This window comes from Microtus pennsylvanicus, chromosome 21 (assembly GCF_037038515.1).
Source record: "Microtus pennsylvanicus isolate mMicPen1 chromosome 21, mMicPen1.hap1, whole genome shotgun sequence".
Lineage (NCBI taxonomy): Eukaryota > Metazoa > Chordata > Mammalia > Rodentia > Cricetidae > Microtus > Microtus pennsylvanicus.
The window spans coordinates 11,658,107-11,675,313 of record NC_134599.1 but is presented as its reverse complement, the minus strand read 5'-3'; the positions used below and the strand labels follow the sequence as shown (position 1 = coordinate 11,675,313).

Sequence of the window (17,207 nt, the reverse complement as noted above, 5' to 3'; positions counted from 1 at the left end):
GGCACATCACACCCACTTAGTAAAACTACCGTCCTCGCTTCCTTACAAGGCCTGTGACCAGGCTAGCCACAGGACTCTGACTGAACTTATAGTACCAGGTGTAAATCGCCCATCCTACGATAGAATTAATAGACCATACAGTTCAACCAGAAATTGGAAGGTTACCCAGACAACAGACTCATCACTATGGCACCAGTGGGGACACCTTAACTGGTGGCATTCAGGGGTCACAACTGAGTAAGTCTATTGGTGACAGCAATAGTACCCTACACACGGCACCTTCCACCACTGTGGGGGCCAGCCGGGAGGAAACTTGCATTAAAATTCCAGTTTGATCTCGTGATAGCCTGTGACCACAACTCATGATATCTTCAGCAACATGAGCTTATCATCTAGTTCTGCTGGCTAACCAACAGCAGTGGCTATTGCCTGTATGGTTTTTAGGGATAACAGAGGCCTCCATGACAACAGCTCATAGACAGTAGCCAACTCTTGGCATTGGAGACTGTATTTAATAGTCTACGGCACTAGGGGTATAGTCATTCAAACAACTTAATTTTTGTCTGTATGTGTTTGTGTGCATTGGGGAGATCCTGGACACGGCACACCCACACCCCTGAAGATCAGAGTGAAAATCTGGGTGTCAGTCCTTCCTTTCTGGTTGTTTGAGACAGGTCTTACTGCTGCTGCATACGCCAGGCTGGCTGGCTCAGGAGCTCCTGGGGCATCTTCTGACTTGGCCTTCCACCTCACTAATGGAGTACTGGGGTACTCCAGATGAGTGCCAAATGTATGTGCTACCAAAAGGACTTGTGTCACTTCTGGGAAGGTGAGTTCATGCTTACACAGCAAGTGATTTACCCACTAAGCCATCTCCCCATTCCAAACATCCCATTTGTTTTACTTTTAATTAGCTTACCAACTGTCAGATTTACTTATGGCTCTTTTATAGATCACTAGTTTTGGTCGAACCCTCAACGCCCCCTCCTTTCCCTCACCAAGGTGCTAAGACAGCATTCCCGAGCAAGCAGAATATTAATTTTGCAAGCATGGTTTAAGGAAGACTTAAATTGGACTTGGTGTCTGTGAAATTAGTGTGGGATATATAAGTTATTCCATCTAGAAAGTCACCTCTAGCCCACTTTCTCCTCTACCCTGGTAAGCCCTGGTCCATGGAGTGAGGAGTCTTGCCAGCTCACGTGGAAGGGTGGCATTAAAGCTGTAACACCCACCCAAAGGAATGTGGCTTTCCAAGGTAGCATTAGGTCTAGAACCTTGCTTAGGCTTGAACCACGACAGACAAATGGTGCTATTTATCTGATGGACACTGACTAGTTTCCCCCTGCAGCATCATGATTGAGGGCAGAACTCAGACTGTTTGCAGGGCTCTCTTTCCATCTCCGGCTTCTAAACTTTTTACCTATGCTTTCATGTCTCTCCCTGGTAGCCACTGAGTTCCATTTGGCAGAGACATGGTTCTTGATCCCAAGTTTTATATCTTTTATCAGAAAGGAGGAGTGGACACAGAGAAAAATAAGAGGAAGGGGGTGGTAGGGGAAGGGTGTATGGGAGAGAAAAAAAGGAAAGAGAGAAGGGGAGATTTTATTCTAGGTTCCTCATTTCTAATGTCGGGGCCCACAGCTCTTCTGCGTTATGAGAAATTCACATGCATCTGTTTAAGGGGTATCAAGTATTTATTAAGATGTAAAAGGGAGGAAATATATTCACAAATACAGGATATGGCAAATTGTAGCACGATTAATAAAAATCCAGAGAGAGATATTGGGGTTCAACCTGAAGGTCAGAAAAGCAAAATAGCCAGCTTCTGGCTCTTGTTTCTACCTCAGTCTGAAGTGGCAATCCTGCCTCCAGGAATCCTCAGAATGAGACTGACTGAGAGTTGTTTCCTCCCATCTTATATTTCTCTCTAGTACTGGGATTAAAGCCGTGCACCACTACTTCCTGGTTTCTATGGCAAACTAGTATGGTATTAAAGGTGTGTGTCACCACTGCCTGGTCTGTAACACTGACCAGGGTGATTGTTTTACTCTCTGATCTTCAGGCATGCTTTATTTACTAAAATACAAATGAAATATCACTACAGTAAATCTAGTTGTAGAGTCCTTGGAAATCTGGGGACCAATGACAGGCTCCTTCACACCACCTGACTCAGTCTTCACCACCCAAGAGAGCTTACTACCCTCTATCCTTCCTTATAAGGGGTCCTGAGAAGCCTCTGTGAGCCAGATAGTCCAAGGTCATGGGTGGAGCAAATATCTACTATACTTCAGTAAACTGGAGGTTAGGGACCGGAGATTGGGTGGGAGGGGTCGGGGGAGTGGCAGCAGCTTGTTAGTCTAGGGACCTTGAGTTTGAGGCTCCCGGTGGCTGGAGATAGAAGATCAGTTGTCCACAGAGAGACAGGGTCTTATCTGTGGACACTCTTTGGAGCTTTGCCTTCTTTGTGGGAGCGGGGCCACTTCCCCATGAGTGTGCTTTCCTGACAAGGGAGGGGTATAAAACCCAGAGGTGAGCCCCTGTCCAGGGCCCAGGGCCTGTTAGAGCCGTGACGTTAACACACAGAGCCACCAATTCTTACTCTAGCCTGCTCTGCCCTGCCCTAACTCTCAGTTCCATTTTTCTCTTGCTTTTCTTGGAGGATTGTTGAGAAAAAACCCTGTCCTGTTTTCTTGACACAAAGACTTCTTAAGCTGGTCTCTAGAGTGCTTGAAGGGAGTTTGGGGTCAAGAATGTGTCCTGAAACTCAGCACTGAGAAGTGAACACAAAGTCTCACCTCTGGTGAGTTACAACTGATTCCTGCTGGGAAAGGGAAAATTAGTTCTCCCCAAAGGAGTGTCCCTGTGTATGTGAACCACACTCCATGAAGGGCCCCATGCTCAGGAGTAGCTGGCCAACGCAAATGGACTCCATGATTTTACTTGCCTTGTCTTTATTTATTTTCTTAACTTGTTTTGATTTGTTTCTTTGTTGTTGCTGTTTTCTGAGAAGGGGAGGTGGAGGTTGGGGAGGATCTAGGAGGAGCTGGAGGGAAAAGAATATTATCTAATTATCTTGTATAAAAAAGTTATTTTTTTTTAAAAGAGAATGTGTCTTAGTCTTACCTTCAAGGATATTATTCTAGTACCCTTAGAAACACCTGCGAGATTGCAAAAAGAACGTGACAATGATATTTCTTGGAAAGTATAAGTATAAAATCATTCCAAAGCAAAAGGGTGGAAAACCATTATAATACCCAAGAAAACAAAAATACCTCTTAGTGAGGGCTGATTCTTATCTTTATTGAGGCCCATAAACTGAGTCACGACATACAGAGAAAATAGCTATATAAAATTTTTTTCAAACTTTTAAAAAGTTTTTTTCTTAATTTAATGAGCGTGTACATAAAACTCTAATTTTCCCAGTGCCCTCTGAGACCCGAAGAGGGCTTTAGATCGCCTGGAACTGGAGTCACAGACAGATGTGAGCCACCATGTGAGTGCGAGGAACTGAACTCAGGTCCTCTGCAAGACCAGCAAGTATTCTTAATGGCTGAGCCAACTCCCCAGCCTTGTCTTTAATCTTCAATACACGCTCTGTTTCAGCCCCACGCTTTAGTACAGAAAGAATCCATCATTCATTAGTTCATGCATGCGTTCACGTGATGAATGTTTGTTCACATCTGCCTTGCATATGATGCTGTGCTTGTCTTCTCAGTTAGCTTTCCCCCCATGACATGCTTGATAGCTGGGGGGGGGGGCTGGTTTCTACAAGGTACATCTAGACATAGCAGTGACCCTCACAAAGTCACCGTTTCTCTCTGCCCTCCGTTTCGGGAAATCCTCTCCATCTCAGATGTCAGAGGTTTCATCCCCCATCCCCCAGCTTCCTCAGATAGAGCTGATGGGGAAAAAGCCTGGTCCACTCTGTGTCAGCAGGTTCTTTCTCCTAGGGACCAGGGACAGAAAGATGGAGGCACAGTGAGCTCCTTTGGGAGGTTTGCATTGAGAGACTCTGAATAGACGGCTGGGTGAGGTCATCAGAAGTGGTGGAGCCATAGAAATGACTGAGCAAACAAAGTAGGTCACAGAACGAGAGCACAGTCTCCAGAGACACACACAGAACTGACAGTATTGTCTTCCCAGAGGCCTCCTGATCAGAACTGGTGCAGGACCCGGTGGGTGCTGATGCTGTTCAGTACCTTTCGCCTTCCTGGCAGGGCTCCTCCTCTTTAAGCAAACTTAATCTGCCTAGAGGAAAATGAAGATCAAAGCTGACAAACCAGGTATACAGAAGGAATGCTCCTTTGAAGCCAATGCGAATGCAGTCGTGATGGATACAGTATGATACCCAGATACAGTAGAACTATCAGTTTTCTCGCTAGATGAGAATTGAGTGAAAAATATCAGCGAACTAAGATCTCCCTACTTACTCAAGAAGGGAATGAGTGAGCAGTTCTGGTCCTGAGAATAAGAAAGTAGAATTGGCCCCTAGGAAACCTTTCAGAGTCTCAGGGGACTAAACCACAGTAATGCCGGTCTCAAGGAATTTACGGAAGAATTCTGACAGTGCCTACAGTTCATTCTTCCGCAGGTCTAATGACATAGAGTCTCAGAAAACCAGGAAAGAGAATTATTTAAAAAGAATAAAGGAGTAAAACACCATAAATGAGGAGGAGGAAACCATCTAGGGTACCTCAAGAAGCCTTGCCAAACTCGGGGAGGGGTCAAGTGAAGAACTTCCATGGGGCCAACAACGGCTTCTTGATTCTTCAACATAACTGGAACATGAACGGAAAGATGTCTGGCATTAAGATCGGCAAAGCTTCACCTTCCTTAGTAAAGTACAGGGGTGACCAGGCTAATAAGAATCTGTTACCAGCGCTCTTTGCTGAGAAGCTGGGTGGAAAAGGAGGCATGCAGAGATACTCTGGGAAGGAGAAACCCTCTCCCTGACTTTTCCCCACACAACAGCAACCTTGGGCGCAAGCCCCGGTTCACCAGGCAATCCCGAGACTGTATGCAGAATCTCCGAGCCCAAATTCCATACACAAATGCCCCACACACGACTTGCATTTGAGTGCTTTATTATATTGGAATTGCGGTGATATTAACATTTGTACAAATGCACAAAATCTTGTCTCTTCTTGCTAGAAAGAGAAGTAAAAATCTGACCTAGTCGAACAGTCTCAATGAACTCAGTGTCCACTGGTAACAATAAATGCGTTCACAATGCAACAAAAAGCGAAACAGAATTAAACACATTAAAATGCTGCAGCAAATATTTACACATATGCACCCCCCAGGGTTTTTTTTTCTCCCTCCAATTGGAAGGTGGTTGCTTTACAGACAGACACACAAACACAAAGGTTTTGCTGTTTACAATGACAAACAACCCCAAGTCCAGAACTTAAAGTGACGGCACCTTTTTTTGGGGGGTGGGGGGCTTTTTCAGCCAACACAAACTTTACACAGTGCTAAACTTCTTTTTTTCTATTATATTTTTGGACAATGTTTCTATTCCAATTGTCCTAGAACATTATGTTTGAATGGAGCCATTACTTGTGGGTCTTTTCAGAGAACATTTCAAGCATTTTTTTTCCCTCAGAGACAATCTTCAAAAGGCAGCATTCCTCTCTGCGAGGCAGATGAGACTAGCAGAGGTCTTGGAAAGGAAGGGGTGGGAAGGTCTTCCTGCCCACAGCTGCTTGGGAGGAGTCCCTTCCCTTAACTCCCTCCGTGGGGCACTGCTACTTCCTCTTGCAATTTCAGCGGTGTGGGACATTATAAAGGAGCAAATGAGAATTTAATGCATTGATTGTGTGGAAGATTTTAATGATGTAGTTAAAGCTAATTTATTCAGGTCCCACATTCTCCAATGTGAGGTGAAGTGATTTTATGTTTTAAAAAAAATCCCTAAGAAGTTCTACAATATAAACCCCAATGTAGGGAAACCTTAAATGGCTTAGGAAGGAATTCCTAAGTCTTGACTTCTAATGAGCTAGATGCTTTAACTTGGTTTAAATATAGCAGTTGATTATTGATTCCTTCCTGATGATAAGCTTGGAAAGGCATCAGAGGCCCACTTACTGGTATTATTGTTTGAACAAATGCTGGCAATTTGGCTTTATTCTATCTTTAGTTTGCAGTTAAATAGGTTTTTCTTTTTCAAAAAATAGATGATTTATAAGGAAAAAATATATAAACACTCTTTAAGCAATTTGGCTACAAGCATTACATCACTGAAAAGTTCCACAAGGAATAATAATAGCAAGAGACTTTGAACATGGGGACATATTTCTATGATCACAACACGATGAGCTAGCTAGGCTGATTTGAGAAGTTCTCTGTGTGTGTTTTGGTATGGGATTTTTTTTTTTTTTACTCATAAGTTTATTGCTCCTTTGTCTTCCGATCCCTCGTAGGCTGGGATTCTAAAACAGAGGTGCTGTCCTTGATCATGCTACAAGGCAACATTGTATTTTTGAGACGGAGGAATGAGAGGACAGGGCCCCTGTTGCTTCCACAGCCAGACAAGGACTCTGGCTAGTGACAGAGACTATGGGCAAGAGTGGTGCGTGCGCCGCGGCACACCAGCGGAGAAGTCTCCCGGCTTTTTCAGGACACTTTGGTTCGGAGGATGAGATAGAAAATCGTAAGCTTAGCGAGTTGCTGCCCACATCTGTTGCATAATGTAGCAATTTTCAAAACCATGCAAGGAAGAAAGAGATCAAGGGGATAAATCATACTGTGTACTGGCTCTTCTTGACATTCTTGGAGCAGGCTTCAGGAGGCTGCGAGAAGCGCCGCTCAGCCATGCTAAGAATGAGTGCGCACCCGTGATCCAGGTCTAAATGTTCTATAAAGTACTTGAAATGGTGCAGCATGGAGCCTTCACAGAACACTTGTACAGGGTGGAGCCAAGGCAAGTCGAAGGTCAAGAAAGGTTAGGGGGAGAAGCAGAGGAAGGGGAAGGGATCAAAGAGCTAAAGTGCAACTTTAAGATAGAAATTAGTTTGGAAGCAGAAGAGAGGTTCTGAACCGCTGCTGCGGCATAGGCACGGCTTCACCCAGGGCAAGTGACCTCCCTCCCCTTCAGATATGGCGATGGGATGGAACTAGACAGACTTGAAGCCACTGCACACTGTTCATGAGGACCCAAGGCCGCTCCAGGGGGCTGAGTAGTGCAAGGTGTTCTTGGAGATGGTTGTGCAGTGAAGAGAAGGAGGAGGAAGGCATTTTATACAAAAAATAAAATAAAATAGCTATTCTGGTTTTCGTCACCGATTCCCTTCAGTTGAATTTGCTTCCTACATGAAAGCGCTTACTTTAAACATGAAAAGAAGAAATCCTTAAAAAAAAAGCCAACCTTGTTCAGAATGTAGATTAACCAATAACTCACAGAGCAGCAAACAAGCCTCCAAAGGTTTACGCACAGAGATCTAAGCACGGGCTTCCAGTGGTGGAAACAGCCATCCACGGCCCTGAAAAAAACAGCACCCTCACTAGGCTAGTTTATTATGGACTAACGCTTTCCAGACACGTAGACCCTACAGAAAAATACTGTTGAAATGGAATGTTTAAAATAACACTTATTAATAAATATCTTATAATTCTAAATTAATAGATTCCTGTTCAAATTTTGCTTTGGTCCTTGAATCCCACTGTATAGACATACATACATACTTTCTCAGATGGCTTCATCACTCAAAGAGAAGGACATTCTACCCTAACTGGAAGGCTGGCTTTCGAGCCGTTACTGGTGCTTCAAAATAATTCCAACTAAGGGCTGTTTTTGTTTATTTGTTTGTTTGTTTGTTGTTGTTATTTTTCTGAAGCTGGTTTATGGTTTTAACGGCAACCTCTAAGCTACTACAATTTGCTTTACTAGCAGACAACAGACACCTGAACACTCCCTACCGACAGCTCTCTCGGAACGTGCACTGCGTTTTATTTCTTGACCAGATAAGCTCCAAGGAGCACACCCAAATTCTCACAATACACACCGTGATGGCACACATACTACTCCAACAGGTTGGGTTACTATGGCGACCTGCACTTGTTGACAGAAGGGTAGGAAAGGGTCACCTGGGACCACACTTAACTCCATTATCTAGCTTTGAGATTAGTACCTTCACCCGGGGCTGGGCTTTCAAACTACCCCCCCCCCCCCTGCAAATCATAGATCAAGGAAGGTGTCAAAGAGAAACAAAGCCTTTATCTGGGTGAGAAGCCACCTGGCAGAAGTGCTCTGGGGTGAACTAAGTTACCAGCTCTGGGTACATTAGCAGGCAGGGAGGGACTGGAGAAGCGCCCAGGAGGCTGGCAAGGACTTTAGAAGCAGATCCTGGGATGATGCAGCCACACAGGAGTTAGGAGAGGCAGTGTTGCTGGGGTTTCCATCCTTTGGATGGAGGACTCCAAAGACCATTATCTCCGATTCACCAAGAGTCTGCATGGCTGACATTGTAACTGGCTGGGAGATTATGGCATTAAAGGATGCTCTCCTGGAGTGGCCAGTGTGTGGCAGGCACTGCCAGGGTCGTTTCAGGAAGGCTCTGCCATCCAATGAAGTCTGGACCTTTATGTGGAATCTTTACTAGGGATGGACCAGGAATTAGATTTCACCAAAAGAAGTTTTTCTCTTCGGGACTGTAGGGAGTACTGACTAGCTGGAACCCTCTCTGCAGGATCCCCCTGCTGCAAACAAACACACCTCCAGGCCCTGCACGTAGCAAGAAGGCAGTTTATTCTAATTATATGTTGAGAAAGGTTTGCTGTGTGTGGTGGCTTGCCTACTTAGCATAAAAAACAGACATAATTGGGCTATAAATAATGCATATCAGTCAAGCTGTCGAGCCGCTGAATTAAGAGAACGCAGGCAAGTTCTTAGCTGCAAAGCCTGCCTGTTTAACAGCTAAGGATTGCAGCCTAGAGGTGGGAGAGAAGTAAACTAAAAATCGTCATTTCAGAGGCAGGCCACTCCCTGGACATTGTGGTGTTACCAGTGGTTTTTTAAAAAAAAAATCCCTTCCTTCGAGTGCTATGCATGCAGGCAGGAAAGGGTCTTGCTTACTCAAAGCAAATGGAAGATACTAGCTACTAGCTCTGCCCCCTGACTTGCCCCCTTGTCTTTTGAGGGGAACAGAATGTCTACATGGTCTAAGGATGGAATTTTGCAGAAAATTCCTTTTGATTTCAAACCAGAGCGATGAATATTAACTTCTTTCAAATGTAAGTCTTAAACATTTCTAGGAAGCCAGTTAGGTTAAACCCTTCTGTTACTGCTGGAATTCAGAAAAAAGTAATAACAATATGAATTCAGTATTTAAAATATTTGAAAATGATATACTTTACATCCCCTAAAATACAACAGAAAATCTGCTCACCCCATCCTCTCCTCCCTTTTCATTCTTCTTTTTCTTTCTTTTTTTTTTTACTTTTTTTTTTTGCATTTGTTTTCTTATTCTTAGGTCATATATCCAAGTCTTAAGCTTTACTGAACAGTCAAACTTGTCTCTCAAAAGCACAGCATACATGGAAAAAAAACTGTTGATAAATATTGATTTTAAAAGTAAGTTATTAGATAAAACTGAACCTAGTTATAAAAGTCATGCTTCAGAGCCCTCATATTTTCTTTTTTTCCTCTAAAATAGATTTTTTTAAACTATAGTGAGCGAAAAAGTACATCCTTCCTTTACTGAACTCTTATAAAAGTGACAGTTTCTGTAAAATACTGTTCTTTTAAAACCTATACTGTTCATAAACACACACGTTCCCGCACACACACACTCAGGCACACACACCCACACCCACACACAGGTTAGAGGTGAAGTAGTATTTGGGCGGAGATGAGACACCAGCATACGCCTAGACTGCTAGTGAGAAACACATGATACCAAAACACCAGCAGAACAGTCGAATGGCTTGTTTCAAGGAGGCACAACTGTGGTGTGGGTTTGATCTGCTTTTCATCATGGGCAGGTCCATGGAAGTTGCTGAAAATATGAATCAGAACCGTCCATAAGAGCGCATCAGCCTGGCCACCTCCACGGAACTTGATTGGCAGCCGGAGAGTCCGTCTGTCTGACAGACTACAAGCACCCTGCAGAAGCACTGGCCTTGCTTTCTCTCTCTCCGTCTCCAGGAGTGAGCCTGCTTTTGCCCACCAGAATAGCAGAGCTGGTTCCATAGGCTTAGGAAAAAAAAATAATAATAAATCTTAGGCTATTAGCAGCTGATGATTGAACAATGTAATCTGTGTAGTGAACAGAGCCCTTCTGAACTATTATATAGTGCATGGGTTTCAACATTATAGACAGGCTATAGAAACGAGTTGTAATTCGGGGCTGTGATGTCAGAGCCCACGTCCTAATTTGAACTTTCACAGTTGGGGCTAACAAAGGTCCTTTCCCTAGTGTCTCCACAGCTGGCATTCAATAGGGCTTCACCTAGAACCGAATCGCTTTTTATTTGCTCTGGTTATTAAAAACATTAAATCAGGCACATTAAACATCTCCCGGCTGCTATTTTGTGAAAGGCAAAAGTGGAATGAAGTCCAGCTGTGTGTTAAAGTCGAGCGAAGCAATGGCTAGGTCCACACTTTCAAGATTTGCTCTTTTCCCTCTTTAGACATTATTTTCTTCTTCACATGCAAAGCTAAAGGGGGAAAGGCAAAGCCGAGAGTGAATAAGGAACCCAGGGAAGTGGCAGTGGAGATGAATATTGGACAATCTGAGCAAGTGAGCAAGAGCAGGAGAGGGCCTGAGATGCTTGGTGGCTCTCTTGGGACAATGATGGACCATACTTTTTTTTTTTCTAGCATGGAAAACAAACTCAGGAAAGCCCATGCGTGTATCTGAGGTTCTGGTGACACCACAGCACAAACTCAACATGAGTTATGACGTCACCGGATTTCCCACCCAGTTCCTGTGGATCCATCGCACTTGACATGGAAGTATACCTCATTTTGGCTAAAAGCTGTAGTTTGAACAAGATTCGTTGTTTCAGGCAAAGGGTTGGACTGGTAAGATCGAAACTATGGCTATATACAGGAAAGATTCTGTTTATAAACAAGAAACTGGTACCAGAAAATCGGAGAAAAGCACCAGCGCGCTTCCCAAGCTGATAGATATTCATTGCATAACTCCCTTTTTCTTATATAACTAAGTATAAAAGACAACATTTCCATAATAACTATAAAAAGGAAAGCCAGTCTTTGAAGGGCTGAGGCGTCTTCCTGGTCTGAGTGAATTCTAAAAATGCCCTTTGGAGAAAGGATGTATAGCATGGTCCAGCTCTTCTCGGGGTGGGCCAGGTTTGACCACTGCCTTTTAAAGAATAGGATTGAGGTCTGTTCTGTGAGTCGTGAGCTGACTGAGGGTGGAGCTCCCCACGACCTCGCTGACCGAGGAGGACGTAGTGATGGTGTTATGCTGGATGACGGGCTGCTGCGAACATGCTGGGACAGGGCTCGCGGGAGGGCTGCTCTCCGGACCTAGAAGAGAACACAGACACACACACAAATATAGCTCTTTCTTGTGGGAACTCCTTGGGAACAAATAAAAACGTTATTAGACATTTACTTCGTGTAGAAGAGTTTCACACATTTTCTTCTGGAAGGTACAGCCAAAATTTCATTTTAAACCGAAACCACAAAGCTAATCCTTCCAGGGTTTATAGCTACGTGTAAAACCATACTTTCTCCATCAGTAAAAAATGACTCCTTGTGTTTGAGTCTTTGCGTGTGAACTTCCCCGTCTTGTATTTTCAGATAGCCATTCGTATATTAAATGTGGAAAAATACTCACATGTGGTGGGAGAATCTGTGTTGCTCAATCTAAAAAATTATTTGAAAACAAATTGACCTTCAGCCATGAATCATTCTTCCTCCCACCATCCCGTATACAACCAGCCTTTAGTATACTGCAGAAAGTGGAGACAGGGGAAAAGGGGCCCCACTTTGCCTGTTGGTAAACTCGAACAGCCCAGGAACTTGCCAGACTGGTGGGCAACAGGAGGTATCTCTTGAGACACTAAAAGTGATTCACCCAGTGCTGCCTCCCAGCCCGCAGAATTCTCAGCCGGATCAACAGGCCGCTGGTAATTGGACCCCCACAGACTAGCTTCTTCCTGGCTACAAAGCTGGAATTTGGCAATGCAGAAATGCTAGGGAAAGTACAGCCAGAAGTTATCAGGAAGTGGTGGGCATGGTGTTGGAGAAGTCAGGAAAGACTGCCCCCCCTCCCCGGCAGGAGAGCCTGTAATCACCCAATTATTTCAGTATATCTTCCTGGGTGTGTAACCTAGACTGTGTTTTTCCCTTTTAATAAAATGCCGCGCAAAATTAGTGATGAAAAAAATGTGGCTTTCTAAAGAATGAAAGAGTGACTTACTTAAATACCCTTGTGATTCTTTCTGCATGGCTGTGATCGGGCAGTCTTTATGTGTTAACAACAGCTGTTTCAGCTGGGCCACCTCGTTTTTCAACATGGACACTTCATTCTGGAAAGACACATTAAAACTGTGTTGAGAAGGCAAAAAGGTGCAAGTGCAAAGTCCCACCCACTTTCAAGCACAAAATCCTCCAACTTTACTGTGTGTGTCTAAATGGCATTAAGAATATTATTTGGAGAGATGGATCTGAATTTTGTAGCTTTCCTTCAATTTGCTATGGGTCTTTTGAAGAGACCAGAGTTTAACCCAGGAACTGAACCCTACTTAAAAAACACACTATCCCCTTTAAGTGATGGGCCCTGGAACCAGGTGATACAGGTGAGAAGCCCTTCTCTTCACTGACCATGCAACCCGAGAGAGAAAACACAATTTGGTCAACCTCCACCAACCTCATTTTTAGCATTTAGAAGCTGGGCTCAGAAATAGTACAACAAACAATGAGCTTGGTGACACCCAGGACACAAATTTGACTTTCCAGGCACAAATCAACTAGAGAAGAATATTCCTAGAAGTTACTTGAAAAATTGAAACTGTTTTTTTTTCCCTCTAAAGAATATCTCCCACCTGTAAATGCATTTGGAGCACTGGATTCAACTGCACACTGAACAGATTGCTAATAAAGTAACAAATGTCTCAACTGCAAAAGTTTTCCCATTATCCTTCAAACTACCAAAAATGGTAATAACGAGAAATTCACCTAAATATGAATAAGTCACCTAATGGTACAGGAAAATTGCTCTTAAATCTGAGAGCATTCATGAAGGCAAATGGTACCTTCTACTTCCAGTGAGTATGATCGACAGGGGCCCGCCATCGCCCAAAGTGACATTTGGTGATTCTGGAGCAACTTTATTTTACAGGGAAATTCCCATCAGCCATCAACCAGCTCTTCTTTGAACTCTACCTGAATTATGATGTTTAAATAACCTTCTTTGTATGACCCCCCGCCAAGCTCTCCTTGTCTTTAAAATAGTATGTCAGAAAGAGTCACCTTTAGACTACTATATAGACTTTTTCTTAGAAACCTGTTTAAAAATAAAATCAAACGACTCAAAATGAAACCGAGAACTCTGATGTGTGTATATTTTTGCACGCACACATCAAGATGAAATGTCCCACTACTTGTGAACTTTAGCAATGATGTTTTTTCTGAACACACAATTCCTGACACCTGTGCCCTCAGCAAAACATTTAGCTGCAGATGATGCAGACAATGGCACTTAGGAAATGGCACAAAAACCCACCCCTTTTCTACTATGGCGCAGAAAACAACTAGCAAAGTATGGAGGCCAAACATGGGGGTGGTTCGGTGGGCAAAGGGGTTTGCCACCAGGAGTGAGGACTGCAGTTCAGTCCCTAGGAGCCACACGGTGAAGCAGAGAATCAGCTTCCATGGTTAACCCAGTCTCAACATGTGTGATCGGGCACAGGCACACCCCACAATAAACTAAGTAATTTTAAAGTTAGCAAACACAACCAAACTTGATCATTTTGCTTTCTTAACGCTTATTGAATTAGAAATACATCATGTTTGAAGGTCGTTGGCCAACTTGGAGAAGGTGAAGGCAGGTTCCATTTTGTCTCCCACTGTGTCTTGGGCAGTGACCCTTTATAGGCAACATTTGAGCTCTGGTCAGGGTGTGTCCATTGCTTCTTTTTTGAAACACCAATAATGCCACTGGCCAGCTTTCCACACTACTGGTGGGAACGCATCCTAAACTATACACTTTCCGTCTCCACAGAGCCGTTGCACTATGAAGCAGCACACACACTGTACTATGAAGCAGCACACATTCGGGTCTCTCACTAAAACTATGCCACGGCAGCGTTTGGTTCATTAATGAACCGATGTGTTGTAAGGAGGAAAACCGAGATCTTGAGTAGTATAAAGTTCTGAAAGGATGCAGGAACAAGGACTGAAGAGATGGTTCAGGCCTCTTGCGAGGACCTGGTTTGGGTTTCCCGCACCCACATGGTAGCTCACAACGATCCGTAACTCCAGTTCCAGGGCATTCAACAATGCCCTCTTTAGTTTCCATGGGCACTAGATACATGCATAGTGTATATACATCCATGTAGGAAAAAAACATAAAAAAAATAAAACCTATCTAAAAATGAAGTAGGGACTCAGAGTGCTGGAAAAACTGACTGTCATTTAAGGATATACTTGAATATGTACATATTTCTCATGTTAGTAATTGTGTTAGTTGGCCCAGTCACAGTTGGAAAGTGAATACCAGTTAAGAACATCATCAGAGAGAAATAAGCAGGCCCTGGCTTCAGTACACATTACTCTGATGCTGTGGGGAATAAGGAAAAGCCCGAGAGCCTTGGAATTCTCGTACAGCCACCCACAGGGAAAGCAGCTCCTTCCCAGGGCTGAGCAGCATGATCAGGTTTGGGGTCCGAAGGGGTGGGGGCTGAAGGGGTGGCTCAGTGGTACAGTGCCTGCTGGCAAGGGCAAGGCCCTGGACTGTGTCTCTAGCACCGCGAGTCAAACAAGATGACGCCATTTCTAAGGACAGTAGTAGGGGCTGACTTTCCAAACCACTCCACCCACGTCCAAACCAAAATGGCTGGACTGGTTTATTTCTTCCCAGAAAGACAGCTTCTTATTCCAAAGGGATTTTTGTGTTGCCTTTCTGTTGAGAAAGCCAATTACCTAACTATCAAACGAAGGAGCTGATCTCGATCTTCATTTGACAGTGAACTACTTGGAGAATTCTCCCAGGTGCTTATATTCCAGGCCTTGTATCTCATGAGGAAGCCAACCACAGCACCCTTTGGAAGATCAGATGTTAACAGTACACAGTGCATAGTCATTGTTTCATTACAGAGAGGGAGAGAAAGAGAGAGCGAGAGAGAGAGAGAGAGAGAGAGAGAGAGAGAGAGAGAGAGAGAGAGAGCGCGAGCGAGCATGTATGTGCACATATGCACTCATACTGAGAAAGAGTGTCTGGATCCTTCATCAGATGCCACAAGGGCCCTTTGAGTTGACAAAGGGCAAGAGCTGCTGAACTGGGGAAAGGAGACTGGACTGCTGTCCTAGATGGGATGCTCTGCACACACACGGCATCTAAGGACTCTGCATCCAAAGAAGACGGAAGCAGGGAATGCATACGCACTAGACTGTGTTTCTAGTCAAAATCTTTTTCAAGGTAAGAGGACTAGAATCACCTTGAATTCATTTTGTAAGAGAAAAACCAGATAGCAAATGTCTCAAAAATGCATGGAAGAAGTCAATTTTTGGCCTAGAAGTTCAGCAAGGAAATAAAAGCCAGAACCGTGTGAGGCATCAACTCACTTTATGAATTGAGGAAAAAGTTCACCTTTGAAGTTCACCTTGGTGCTTGTAGAAAAACAGTTTTTAAAAACAAAGTATAACTAATAAACGCACTCTCTGGTTGAAGTCAGTCCTTTCCGCTTTCAGCTGTGGAATGAATCTGAGGTTGCTGTTTTTAAAGCAGTTATCTATTTAGATAATGATGGTTACAGCAGGATCCCGTCACGCTGATGTGTTTTTAATCCAGAAATCTGCCTGGGGGTGAAGTAGCAATCATGTCGAGGTGTTCCACACTTCAATAATATCCTTTAAATGGCACGTTCAAAATTCCCTGACAGGCACATTGACAGTTGGGGGCTTTGGTAATGTCATTTTGTTATATGATAAATCCACAATGCTTCTTGGTATAAGCTGGAGTTTGTGCCAAAAACATAATTGCCACAAAGGGCCCAGAACCCCTCCCCCCCTTTTCAGATTAGCTGAGGGCAGGTTTGGTCCCCTCAGAAACAAAGGACTTTCAATTTGTCAAGCAACAGTTTCCATCTGGCCTGCTCCCTTGCCAAGTCCCAGACCTGGGTTCGTGTGTCTAAAATTTCAGCATCAACTTAGACCATGTGTCTTTGCACTAAAAAGGAAAAGCAATTACTTTAGTGGGTGACCAGATGATTTCCATATCCCCACCGAACGCAAGTGACCTAGGACTGCCACAGCAGCAGCGCACAGTCAGAGCAGTACACACGGACACAGACTCCCTCAGCGCACGGGCTTCTTAGGGCCACAGGTGATTTGCCCAAGTCATCACTCACTCTTTTGATACTTACTGATAATCTGACATTTGGGGTGACTTCTCATCTCCCCAAACCTCAGTTTCTCCATATAGTAAAATGTCAGGTTAGGCTTTTTCTAACTTTCTCTAAATCCTACACCTGCGTTTATCCTCTTGGGCAAAGATTTGCAATGAAGACTGGGGTCTGCTTTTTGTTTTCCTAGGTCTTGTTTTTCCAACCCGGAGCTCTGCGGCAGCCTGACCAGAAGGTTCTATTCTGGAAAACAACTCAAAGGTGGCAGCTGGCCACTCGGACCTTGGCTATTCCATCTGGCTGCACTTTGTTTGTTTAGCACCTTCTATTTCTGTTTACTTAAAATCTGGCTCATGGAACCAGTCTCAAGAGAGACACCTTTTTCTTCTGACGGTGAGTGGAAAAGGGTCACCCAAAGGTGGCGGAGGCTGTGACATTCTCCCCCACATCACAGGGCATGACACACAACACACAGTACAGGAGAGAACACGGGGCTGCTGTGGCTTTTGCCTCTCTGGTCCCAGTGCTGCAAGCAATGGTTGAAAACTGTCAGTTAGTGGTCTTGCTGAGCTTTTTTGCTTCCCCTGTACTGATTTTGTAACCAAAAATTACCAGTGTCTGCTGCATAGACTCTCTAGGGCTGAGGTTTCTGTTTTTTGTAATCTCTGTTC

General features: G+C 44.0%; 1 protein-coding gene across 2 annotated transcripts in view; it reads right to left on the bottom strand.

Annotated features, from left to right (window-relative positions):
- Positions 1–5,067: 5,067 nt before the first annotated feature.
- Positions 5,068–17,207, bottom strand: part of Creb5 (cAMP responsive element binding protein 5) — a 393,781-nt gene continuing 381,641 nt past the window's right edge. For both annotated transcript variants that reach the window (XM_075955284.1, XM_075955285.1), the window contains 2 exons: positions 12,393–12,501; positions 5,068–11,494 (listed from right to left, as the gene is read on the bottom strand). In XM_075955284.1, the coding sequence (XP_075811399.1) occupies positions 11,331–11,494; positions 12,393–12,501 (273 nt within the window). In that variant the 3' untranslated portion in view covers positions 5,068–11,330. The remainder of the gene's footprint in view (positions 11,495–12,392; positions 12,502–17,207) is intronic.